Source organism: Myotis daubentonii, chromosome 1, assembly GCF_963259705.1.
Source record: "Myotis daubentonii chromosome 1, mMyoDau2.1, whole genome shotgun sequence".
Taxonomy (NCBI): domain Eukaryota; kingdom Metazoa; phylum Chordata; class Mammalia; order Chiroptera; family Vespertilionidae; genus Myotis; species Myotis daubentonii.
The window spans coordinates 134,778,240-134,791,563 of NC_081840.1; the positions used below are offsets into that span (position 1 = coordinate 134,778,240).

General features: G+C 36.6%; 1 protein-coding gene across 1 annotated transcript in view; it reads left to right on the top strand.

Annotated features, from left to right (window-relative positions):
• MALRD1 (MAM and LDL receptor class A domain containing 1) overlaps positions 1 to 13,324 on the top strand; it is a 629,377-nt gene that overhangs the window by 498,146 nt on the left and 117,907 nt on the right. The window contains exons 36-37 of the mRNA XM_059660668.1: positions 89 to 214; positions 6,908 to 6,974. Coding sequence (XP_059516651.1) covers positions 89 to 214; positions 6,908 to 6,974 — 193 coding nt within the window. The remainder of the gene's footprint in view (positions 1 to 88; positions 215 to 6,907; positions 6,975 to 13,324) is intronic.

Genomic DNA, 13,324 nt, shown 5'->3' on the forward strand with positions numbered 1-13,324 from the left:
TAAATGAAGGATAATACAATACATTGTATTATTTCATTAGAAAAATTTATTTTTTAAGAAAAGATGATGATGATTCTTTTTTTTCCAGCCAATGTCAGCTGTTCTGAGGGAGCTCTGCTGTGCACCTCCTCTAACAGCTGTATCCCAGTTCACGAGCGCTGTGATGGTTTTGCCAACTGCGTGGACTTCCAACTTGATGAGTCCAGCTGTTCAGGTACTCCATTTCCATTCAAATATTCTTTACAATCTAAGACAGTAACTTAACCTGCAGACAATAATATATTAAAACTTGAAATTTAAATAATAGCAAGAATGAAATAACTGCATTTCTATTATTGGTCTGGAGCAGAAAGAATGTTGACATTTAAATATTACAAATATAGCTCTGGCCGATGTGGCTCAGTTGGTTGGGTATCATCTCATGCACCAAGAGACAGCCGGGACAGTCCTCAGTTGGAGCACTTGCCCAGGTTATGGACTCAATCCCTGGTAGGGACATGCAGGAGGCAGCAGTTCGATGTATTGTTCTCACATTGATGTTTCTCTCTCTCCCTCTCCTTTCCTCAATCTCTAAAAATCAATAAAAAAATAAATCTTAAAAATAAATAAATAAATAAATATTACAAATATCTATATAATAAAAACCCAGTGGTCGTCATGCCGTAACAACCAAAGACTCGTCACCAGGAGGTGCATTGATGGGTCCTGCGGTGCCGGCAGGACTTGACACTGGGTCCCACGGGGCACCAGGTCTGGGTCTCATGCGATTTCATGCACTGGGGCTCTAGCATAATATAATGAATTTGCTTATTCTATATAAACAATGTTTAAAAATAAAGAAAAGTCAAATATTTAATTTTAACTTACTATAATATAATTTAAGATTATTAGTATTTAATAATCTGATGAAAATTGCTTGGTTTACATAATAAACAAACCTTTCACAATCTAACATATTATTAATTTTTTAAACTTGTAGTCTTCTTCCACCTCTTCATAAGAGCTCCCTATTTGCATAATCTATTTATGTCTAAAAGTTAATTTATTAAACTTTAGACTGACTTTTAAATATTTTTTTCTTACCTTGGAACAGTTATAAGAGCTGATAATATATATTTGTGGTTATACTTTTATCAAAACTGCTTTAATGCCGAAACTGGTTTGGCTCAGTGGATAGAGCGTCGGCCTGCGGACTGAAAGGTCCCAGGTTCGATTCCGGTCAAGGGCATGTACCTGGGTTGCGGGCACATCCCCTGTGGGAGATGTGCAGGAGGCAGCTGATCGATGTTTCTCTATCATCGATGTTTCTAACTCTCTATCCCTCTTCCTTCCTCTCTGTAAAAAAATCAATAAAATATATTAAAAAAAATAAAACTGCTTTAATATGCTCTAATTTATTGTAGCCCATTGTTAGCATTCCTCCTGACTATTTTTATTTCATGCAGGAGATATCCTATATAATAAAAGGGTAATATGCAATTGACCCTAATGGTGGAATAACCAGGAACGACCAGTTGCTATGATACGCACTGACCACCAGGGGGCAGGCGCTCAATGCAGGAGCTGCCTCCTGGTGGTCAGTGTGCTCCCACAGGGGGAGCTCCACTCAGTCACAAGCCAGGCTGACAGCAACACAGTGGTGGTGACGGGATGTCTGCAGCACTAAAGATATCCTCCTGAGCCTTAGGCCCGCTCCCCCCGGCCTGCCAGAGAGATGTCTGACTGCCAACTTGTTTCTAAGCTGGCAGTTGGACATCCCCCAAGGGTTCCCAGGCTGCCAGAGGGCACAGGCCAGGCTGAGGGACTCCCTGAGTGCACAAATTTTTGTTCACCGGGCCTCTAGTATAAAATAATAGGGGCAATATAAATCTGTCACAACTAAAAGATAATATGAATTGGTGATAAAAGGTATATTTGATCATATTTTCTAAATAACTTGCAGATATTTCATATCAAAACTATATTCTTTTTAAGACTATTCTTTGTATCTTTCAAGGAAGAAGAACATTATAAGTGAAAACTGCATGGTAATTATATTCAAATCATAGTATATAACATCTTTTTTTATGCTGCTGAAAATGAATACTCACACAACACTGAATTTTATGAATACAAAAGGAAATCAAGAATTGAGCAAATCTGGTGCCATAAAATATGCAAAGATAAATGCTTTCCGGCATTATTTCTCTACTAGGCATTCACATACATCAGATTAGACACCCAGAAGTAAATCTTCTTGCTCTCTTTTCAGACAGTTAGAAATATATTAATGAGGTAGTTCCATTCTTTGAAGGTATTAAGACACAGTACTTAAGTCCAATACCCAAATTTATTTACATAAAGGTGAGATTTTCTTTAGTATAATTTTATATGAGAACAAATATATTATAGCATGCCGTGGTTTATTGTTTGCTTTGACATGTTCTACCTGTAAAAATATGATCAGAAATGCAGAAGACCTGCCATTCATACTGAGTGACAGACACCCTATCAACACTAATAAAAGAGAAAAATGGTAATTGACGTACGAGCTACCCTTTTCATTGGCTAATCAGGGCTATATGCATATTAACTGCCAACTAAGATTGGCAGTTAACTGCCAACTAAGATTGGCAGTTAACTGCCAACAAGATGGCGGTTAATTTGCATATGTAGGCACAATGCAGGGAGGCGAAAGGGAAAGCAGGAAGAAGCCCCCTGCCACTGACAGTGATCGGAAACCCAGAGGGGAGCTAAGAGCTGGGGGGCAGGGCAAAGGCGGCCCTGGGGCCGCCTTTGCCCTGCCCCCCAGCCATGATCGGAGAATCAGGTGCCTTTTCCGCCCTGGCCAGTGATAGCAGGAAATAGGGGTGGAGCCAGCGATGGCAGCTGGGCACGGTCAAAGCTGGCAGTCCCAGGAGCTAGGGGCCCCTTGCCTGGGCCTAAAGCGAAGCCCATGATCGCGGGGCCGCTGCAGCTGCGGGTCCCTGCTGCCCGGGCCGGACGCCTCAGCCAGAGACGTCCTGCAGGGGCAGGGGCGGAGCCCGCGCGATCGTGGCACCCCCCGCTGCCACTGCAGGTCCTGGCTGCCCGGGCCGGATGCCTAGGCCAGAGGCGTCAGGCCTGGGCAAGGGGCCGATCCTGCGATTGGAGGGTGATGGGGGTCAACTCCTGAGGGCTCCCAGTATGTGAGAGGGGGCAGGCTGGGCTGAGGGACACTCCCCCCCACACACACCCAGTGCACGAATTTCGTGCACCGGGCCCCTAGTAGATAATAATACATTTCTGTTGCCCCATATATTTTAATCACTTACCAATTCATTTACAGTTCATTTACACATATAGGTCACATTGCCACAGCTTTGGGGTTAAAGTAAAATAAAGAACTCGTGGAACAGTTTTCAGAAATAAAATCCATGTTATATTATGTGTTCTCTATTTATATTTCATTTGCTTTTTAGTTTGTCAGTCAAATATAATAAAGTCAATGCTTCCATTTTGAAGAATGCCTAATCCATGCTAAGATGTGTCAGTGCACATTTAACCTTCCTGTTTCTTTCAAGCATCATATTCCTGTAAGGTCAGCATTTCACAGACTTTTATGCCAAACCTTACAGCAGCCACTACTTCTCCCAGTAGACACACAACAGATGGTGAGCAGTTGGTCTGCTTTCACCTCAAAGTTTAAATCATTAATAAGAACATCAAGCTCAGGCAATGTATGGGTATTGCAGGTTAAGTTTTTTCTATGAGTCCTATTCCCAAGTTTCAATAGAAAGACATACTATTTTCAAGTTTGGCTGTTTATGCAATAGAAAATCATTGAACAGAATTTGTCCGGCCTAATTTTAAGTTGAAAGTCTTTTTCCAGTCATTTGCAGTAGTAGAGGTTAATTAAGGTTATGCAATGGTGATACTGTAATTATCATAATCAGCTATTTGAAGGAGAATTAGGAAAAGACACTAAAATTTAAATTTACAGGATGAAATATTATGAATATAATTTAATATATGAATAATAAAATGCTACTACTAATAATAATAATATAGCAAAATAACGTTTCAGACGGTTTTTTAAAACCAAATGAAAACAAAACAAAAACTTCTCATGTAGGTACTATGAAGCTATTTCAAGTTTCTTAGCAGCAGTTAATCTTTTCTGCAGGCTCTGTGCTGGGATTTTAAGATAAAGAGGACAGTCTGTGCCAACTGGGAACTTGGTTTGCTGCACAAGCTTTCTGGTGGGCTCTTAAAATCCAGACAGCTCCTAAAACCGCGCTGCTGTTTACTGTGTACATGGCTATTTAACCCATGGCACTGCATAAAGACAACATGATTGAAAGGGGTTTATGATCCCATAATGCCAAGAACTGCAAGGGGTTATAGAAATTCTGAACTGAATAATGGGTCATTTGACATTTTTAAATTGACAGGCTTTGGAGTGAGAGGACCAGAATTTAGTTCAATACCTGCTGCTTCCTTGCTGTTAACTTGAGCATTACATCATTAACCAGTGTCCTCTGTAAGAAAGGATAAGTATGGGATGTACCACATAATGTTATGAGGATTAAATGAGGTAACACCGGTAAAACTCTTAGGACAGATTATGACAGAGCAGGTCTGCAGTAAATGGCAGGCAAGAAAAGAAAGATGAGAAGATGGAGAGTGCACTGGTAATGAGAATTAGATTTCATGGCACATTCAAAGAACGCCCCAAAATAGAAGGATGCATCAGAACAATTATTTTAATACTTATGCATACCATTGACTAGTATAGAAATGTTATAAATTTAATTTATCCTTCCAGCAGCCCCATAAGGAAGGTGAAATAATCCTCACTTTAGACATGAAGAACTTTATAACTAAAATACCTAGTCCAAGGTCACACAACTTATTAACTGAGTAGTTATCAGGGAGGGAAAACCAAGACTCACATGATTATGTCTTTCCAACAATCCACTTCGTAATAGCTGTCACTCCCTTAGTCTCTATACACATTGAGAGAAACAATAGCAACAACAAAGAAAGGTGCCTAGTTGCAAATTATTTATATTTAAGCTTAAAAGTTACTTTTGTTTTTAAATTGATCACTTGCCCATTTCATAGGTGTTCCTGTTTTTCCAAAGTGATACACCACATTGGGATTGAACTTGAATTTTTCAAAGAATGATTGTCCTATAAAGTCAGCCATGAGTTGTATGGACCTCCAGACACATGTCATCATAACCAATACAAAAGAGTATAAGGCAGTGAGATACCAGTGTGGCTACAGAGCCTGGGAACCTGCACTAATTCTAAAAACAACCCAATAGATTCCTAGTTCCAATCTTGGGAACTATCTACTTCACTACTGGAGATATATTTAGTCTTTTCATTACTAACTGGTCATACCCATGCCCTTCTCCATTTCATCTACCCTCTTCTCTAAACTGTTTTGAGTAAATTGAAGATGCAAATACTGTGTGCTGTCTTTCCATTTTATGAATAAAGAATCTGGCTCAAAGGCAGAAACTTTTAAGAACTCATTAGAGATAATCTATAAATCTTCTGTCCTCCACAATACCAGGATTCACTACTTGTTCTGACCAATACCACTCTGCCTTACAAGGCAAGGGAGTACCTATCTAGATTCTCACAGAATCATTCTGATGTATATGTTACTCACTACAATCAAAGTAATTATTAATAACCCTCAAAAAAATGTGCATCTGTGTGTATTTTACTTTGCAAGTATCAGACACTTGACTGGTGTTTTAGTAAAACAAACCTCTTATTTAAGGAAGACTATAATTGTACTTAAGACCAAAATAACCATAAACTGGTTTGTCTAACAAGTATTGTATCTACATATGCTTCATCATATTGGTTGGCTATTTTTAATCAAACCAGCTAATTTCTTGTTTACAAAGGAAATTTTGCGTCTGTTCTATTAAGTTGAGCATGCCCCTGGTGCCTGAGGAGTGAAGCTCTTTATTCTTGTCTTCAGCACCTTGCTCCTTATTGAAATTAGTTAAACAGGGAGGAGTAAGCATAGGCAAGATGGTGAATATATCCTTGGAAAAGCAAATCACATTTCCTAACCCAGGCGAGAAGTCTACTTATCTGGTCCACCCCTCAGGCATGTGAAGAGAATGAACACATCCCAGGAAGTAGGGGTCACAGAGTAAGTTTAGGGCTACAGGAAAGAAGCCTAGGAGAATTCATGTGCTTCTAGTAACTAGGAAGCAATTTATTTTAATCTAGAAGTCCAGTAGGGGCTGAGGGACCCCCACTGGTGCACTATTGGGGCTGGGGAGGGACTGCTGGAGGGCTCCAGGACATGTACAGCCATCTCAACCAGTCCTGATTGTCTGGACCCCAGCAGCAAGCTAACCTACCGGTTGGAGCACCTGCCCCCTGGTGGTCATTGCATGTCATAGCTAACAGTGGAACAATCGCTTAGGCTTTTATATATGTAGATGATTACATTTAATGCAATGACTAACAGTGATATGACCATTATCTTGCTAATCCTACATAATAAAAGCCTAATACGCTAAGTGTCTGGTCATCTGGTCGTCCGTTCAAGCAATCAAAGCATAATATGCTAATGATATGCTAAGGACACTCAATTGCTTGAATGACATGCACTGACCGCTAGGGGGCAGATGCTCTGATTGGTAGGTTAGCTTGCTGCTGGAGTCCAGCTGATCAGGACAGAGTGAGACAGGCAGACATGCCCTGGAGCCCTCCTGCAGCCCCTCCCTGGCTGGCCAACCATCCGTATCCCTCCTTGGCCCTGATTATACACCTGTGGGGTCCCTTGGCCTGGCCTGCGCCCTCTCACAATCTGGGTGGAGGGATCCTCCCCCTGAGTACACAAATTTCGTGCAATGGGCCTCTGGTAATATTTATAATTAACATTGGTATTTTGTGGTGCTTTTTTTAGAGTGTCCAATAGCTTATTGCAGAAATGGTGGGACTTGTGTGGTGGAGAAAAGTGGTCCTATGTGTCGGTAAGTAGCATTGTCTATGCTTTTTTTTTTTAACATTTACTGCACTTGGCTTACTTATTTTTCTGGAGACTGATATAATAGAGCATCAGTGTGGTTAATAAGGTAAAAAATAGTGAATAATGGCATTATTTTTGTGTATCTGTCTGAATAAGAAAAAGTGATCTGTGAGTGCCTTTCAGAAAAATATAAATTATTAAAATGATTTTATGTCTTTGAGCATTTTATATTACATGGTATATATAGTTTAGTAATACTCATTACTCCTTGTTTTTAATATTTATATCAGGTTATAAAAATATTTTTATGTGGGTGTCATCCTATTTCAGGTTAATTAAGTATCTGTGTTTCTTTCTTCCTTTGTATTACAAATTTCATATTTCCTTTTTCTAACAACAAAGAATAAAATTCATAAATAAATCCTATTTCTTGTTTAGGCAGTGGGTGTTTATGAATAACTAAGGTTCAGGTACAAATAAGAAATACCTTTGCATACTTAAAATATTTTTAAAACAAAAATAAATAAGAACAGGCCTTGTGATTTCTTTGGGGAGTTATTTACCTTGTATATCAAAGAGTGCTTGATTTTTTTTCTCATTCTTTAAGGAATTGTGCAAAACATTCATAAATTCCAAAGGAAATAATGCATATTCCATTATATTTCTGTCTACGTCTTTTTAGTATAGCAGACCAATGGACATATTACTTAGCTTATTAGAGAACTGATTTCAGATTGACATTCAATAGGAACTATATCGAAGTGTCTGGGAGATACTGATTAATAGTTGCTTAAATCCTTATATCCTTCTGATCAACACTCAAATTTTAGGAAATGTTGTTTGGCCCTAAAAAAAGCAAAAACCTCTATAAATTTAAACAACAAAATTTATGATGAACTATATTTAGACACTGTTTTAGCATTATTGAAACTGAATTATTGATGGGTTTCTCAAAGTATTTTGTCTCTCAAATTTATTACATAATTTATTTCACATCTCAACAAAATTATATTTTTCCTTGTATCACTTTTCATGGAAATTAATTTGTCATAATATAACATGATGGAAAGATGGGATGCATAATATTAATTTCTAAAATCTCCTGAAAGAAACTGAGAATGTCATAAATAATGTATACTGAAAGTTAGCTGAATGTTAGTACCAACTGTTTAGAGTAAAGAAGTTTGAATTTTTGTGCTCTCTAACCCTTATAGACAAGAAAACTCCCACACTCTAGCTAGCTTCAGATGAGCAAGCAAAGAGTTTTACATTCTTGGCAACATCCTCATGTATTTAATTAAACTTCAAAAATCGAAATCCAGATAGTGATGTCCGAAACTTGTTTCTCTCAAATAAGAAAACTATAATATGGGGAGATGATGTGAGAGGGGGATGGACAAAAGAAAGGAAATCAAGGCAGCAAATGTAGAAAGGAATTAACTGGAAAATCCCTCAAATATTTTAATATATTACTTTTTATATTAAATAAAATTTTTCCAACAGCCTAAATAATTAGAATTGCTATCAATAATAACAAATGTTTGGAATTAGTGCTATCTATAACGTAGGTATGAAAAATGACATTTGAAAAATGTATATATATGTATATATAGTACATATATATAATAGCAGTTCAAAAATTTATATATATATATATATAATTTTCTTAATACCATAATGTAACAGACCAAAAGTAGAAATTTCAACATCAAAATCCTCTCTTTAGTAGTATGGTCTATATTTTCCCTTTCACAAACACATGTACCACATACAAGCAAACTTTGTTTCTTATAGAAATGTGAATTACACTTTATGCATCTACTTTTTACCTTGGGATTTTTTTTCTCTCTTTATGAAATATCATTCCGTTCTTCTATGTTGGTACATATAACTCTACGTCCACCCCTTACTGGCTATGTAGTTTTGGGGACATCCTTAACCTGCCTGTGTTCCAGCTTCTTTTTTGGTAAAATGGAGAAAATAACACCACCTACCTCATCATGTAGGTGTGAGCTCTAAAGGGGCTAACACAGTGATGGAGAACCTTTTGAGCTCGGCGTGTCAGCATTTTGAAAAACCCTAACTTAACTCTGGTGCCGTGTCACATATAGAAATTTTTTGATATTTGCAACCATAGTAAAACAAAGACTTATATTTTTGATATTTATTTTATATATTTAAATGCCATATAACAAAGAAAAATCAACCAAAAAAATGAGTTCACGTGTCACCTCTGACAAGCGTGTCATAGGTTTGCCATCACTGGGCCGCTAACATGTGTAAAATACTCTGCACAGTGCCTGACACATACAAGATATTATAGGAAAGGTGGCCATCAATATTATTTTATCTTTCTTTTTTATGCTATGTAGTATACTACTTAATCATTGGTTTTTCATCACCGAATTAACCCCATTTACCCTACTAATGATTGTTTAAATCATTAAATATTTGCTTCACAAAAAAATCTTGCAGTAGCCACCATTTGACTTATCCTTGCACAATTCTTTATTTTAATCATAGCATGTTTTACTGAAATGCCAAATAATCATGCAAATTATTTTGACTTACACTTAGTGTCAAATTCATTCCCAAGTAAATTTAGTGTCCAGGTCATTTGTCACATACAGGTATTTATTTTTGGATTTAAGGTTAAATAAAGACAGCTGTAGAATACAGAGTTTTTTAATTTTTTAATCCTCACCTGAGAATATGTCTATTGATTTTTAGAGAGAGAGAGAAACATTGATCAGTTGTTCCCATAGGAACCTGCAACCTAGGTATGGTACAATGCTGCAACCAACTAAGCCACCCAGCCAGGGCTAGAATACAGAATTTTGGAGTAAATAGAGGGAACTGTGAAAAAGTGTTGGCTTTATATCAGGCCCTCCTCTTTAATTCCTGGGTGAGAATTCATTGTCTTTATCACCAAAAGAAGTAAGGACAACAGATCAAACCCCCCTCTCATCCAGGTCATTGTGAATACAAGATTCTGCTGGTTCCCTGAGGAGGCCTACCACAAAAACCTTTGGATTTCCTGTTGAGATCTAAAAATACCTTGAGAGCCTGGCTGGTGTGGTTCAGTGGTTGAGCGTCGACCTGTGAACCAGGAGGTCATGGTTCAAATCCTGGTCAGGGCACACCCCCATGCTGCAGGCTAAGTGCCCAGTAGTGGCCTGCCAGGGTCAGCAGGTCAGTTATTCTCTCATCATTGATGTTTCTGTATCGCTTTCCCTCTCTGAAATTAATAAAAACATATATTTAAAAAATAAAATAAAACACCCTGAGAAAGGACATTCATGTTTTACCAGTAATTCCAGAAAAAAAAGAGACTTTATTTGAAGGTCATTTGGGTTCCTGGGAGTTTAAAATTACCCACAAGAGTAAAAACTAACTAGGCGAACCATGTTTTCCCATTACTTGAGAAACACCAATGGCTTGTCATGTTTGTTTGAGGACTGAATATGCAAAGCATGAGCCAGAGGAGGGACATACCCCTCAGCTAAGGAGGCTTGATGATTATGTTATGTTGTATATCAATATGTTCATTAGGGGAAAAAATAGACTGAGCTATGAAATATAAATTCCAAATTAATATTCAGGGCAGGAAAGTGGTTGCAAGAAAGAAAAGAAAATCAAGTCAGCAAAGGCTAAAAGGGAGAAATAGGAAGCAGCCTGAAATTAAAAAACATGTCATTATATGTCATTTCCTTACATCCACGTATTTGACTAAAAAGAAAAACCTAATAAAAGCAGATGTTTTTGCTCAGCCAATTTATCTAAATGTAATCTAATAAAACAAGAAATAAAAAATATAGAGTGATGACAAAGAAAAAAACAACTCTTGAACATTTAAATATCATTTCTAGGAAGCCCTTATATTAAAAAGGCACTTTAACCAGGAATTAAAAGGGCAATAAAAATGGTAATTTCTCATTGCTGACCCTCTCAAGGTGGCAGTATTTGAGCTCAGATCACTTTTTTTCTCTTTCCCTGGTTTCTAGGGTACCACTGGCCACCTTTTGCATTCTCCTTTACTGTCTCCTTCTCTTTCCCCTGATGTTCAAATACTGGAGTGCTCCAGTTCGCAGTGTTTGAAATTGTCTCTTCTGCCTACCCTTACTTAATACATGATCACATCTAAGCTTGGGTTGCTTTATAAACTTTGAATACAATTTATCAGCAGCCCAAACCTATCCACTAACATTTACATTCTCAAATTCAATTGCTAACAAGACCCCAAATTCCATTCAGATTTTATTTCGATATCTACTAGGCATCACAAATTTATCAGGTCCCAAAATACCTGATGCCTAGACAAGGTACATTTTTACCATTTTCCAAGATTTGCACACACTGTTCCTTCTGCCTAGAGTTTTCTTTGTCTACTTTATTTGACCAAAGAATGCCTTTTAATCTTTAGATCCTATATGGGTGACATTTTCTCTGGGAAGACTTTGCCAGACCAACCAGAGAGAATGGCTTTTTTTCTGGGATCCTCTATGCTTCTGTCACCTTGTTATTTTACAAGTCTGAGTTTTATTAAAAACTACTTCAATTTTTAAAAAGTTTTATGAAAATATGCCCTGTCTATCCTACTGAGAATTACATTTCCAATAAAATGTTATTCTTTGTGACTAACAAAATTTGTTTTGCCCATTTTTTACTAGTTTTATTTGTAAAGGTAACTTTGGACAATAATGGTAATTGAAAATTTTAAAATAAATTATTGACCTTGTTTCATTGCAGAAAAACATAATTCATGGCTTTAAAGTATAAAATAACTTAGAATAGAAATCTTTTGGGAAGGAAAATCAAAATATTAGTTTAAGGAATAAAAAGAACAATGAATATTTCTAAATACTAAAGACTAACTACTTTATGCATTGTGGATTGGAAGATAATGTGTATTCAATCACCACGGTATTTACATTTCAATGTCTGCATTTAAAAGTGTAAGAGTTTTATTTGCAGTAGCCTGGAGAGTGAATCCTTTGCAACTGCTTAATGTTAAGATAAAATTTTTAATTTTTACTTAATATTAAAGTAACTACAAAGTTTCTCAAAAACTCTTTTGGAGAATGTGTGGACAATAATTTTGAAGACAATTGTCCTAGAAAATATTGGTTATGTTTTCTATACCTTTAATAACCAGTACTAATACCTGGCTTTGAGTGTGAGCTCCATCCACACTTACTAACTCCATGACTTTGAATAAATCATTTAACCTTTTCTGAGGGGGACTAGGGAAATGGCCATTCACTAAGAAAACAATATCTGTCATAATGGAGCTTGGACTTCAGCAGGGCTCCTGTATTGCTGAAATGTATAATTGTTTTGTTTACTAAGGAACATTTTTAAAATGCTGCATCTAAGTGGGAACCATTAGTAAGTATTTGCCAGTTAACATTATGGAAATCATCTCCATAGCAACCAAAAATAGTCCTTTACTAGGTGGAACACAGAACAAATCATCAAAATTTAAGATCATGGCCTCTGTTATTTTTTCAAACATAGTACTCACTGCTAAGAACTAACAAATGTATTCATAAGAACACGAGTTGTTCATAAATGAAAATCATTTCAAGGTTTCCAAAGGTCAATGTAAAGAGGGGGGGGGGATTTAAATACATTTTATGTAGTGAGCTTGAAAGTCCATGTAGGTGTATTTTTTTCAATCCCAACACATGGAAGAAACAATTTTATGGGAAAATGTAAATTACCGAAATTGCCCCCAGGAAGAGATTTTAAGGTTGAGCAGATTGAATGACATAGTAGAAATTTTAAAAGTCAAATATATAGTCCCTCTCTTCCAAAAATTTAAATGTGATATCTATTTAAAAAAACTGAAAGCATTTTCCCTTAAAGCCAAATTAAAAAGAAAAGTCTGTTAGCACTGGGATTATTATATTTATTCGAGATGTTTCAGCCAAAGAATCAAGCAAAAGAAGTAAGAATAAAAACTGAAAAACAAAAAACATTGATATTAGATATTCACAGGCAGGAAATTCAAGCAAATTAACTGTGACACTATTACTATGATAAAACGGGTTCAGCATGGAAGATGGATACAAGATAAATATGTAAAACTAGATAAGTTTCCCTTTTACATTAGCATAATAATTGAAGAAGGTAATTGGAACAGAGTTCTATTCAGAAACAGCAGCAATTGTTATAATATAAACAAACCTATTCTTAACAGTAAAGTTTAAGGCCCATATGAAGAAAACAAAAAAGCTCAAATGAAGGTGAGAATATTCAAACACCCATTTTAATGGATAAAAAAAATAATGGATGAACTTTCTTTCCAGAAGCAGCAAAATTCAATAATGTACAAATGACAATTAACCAAAG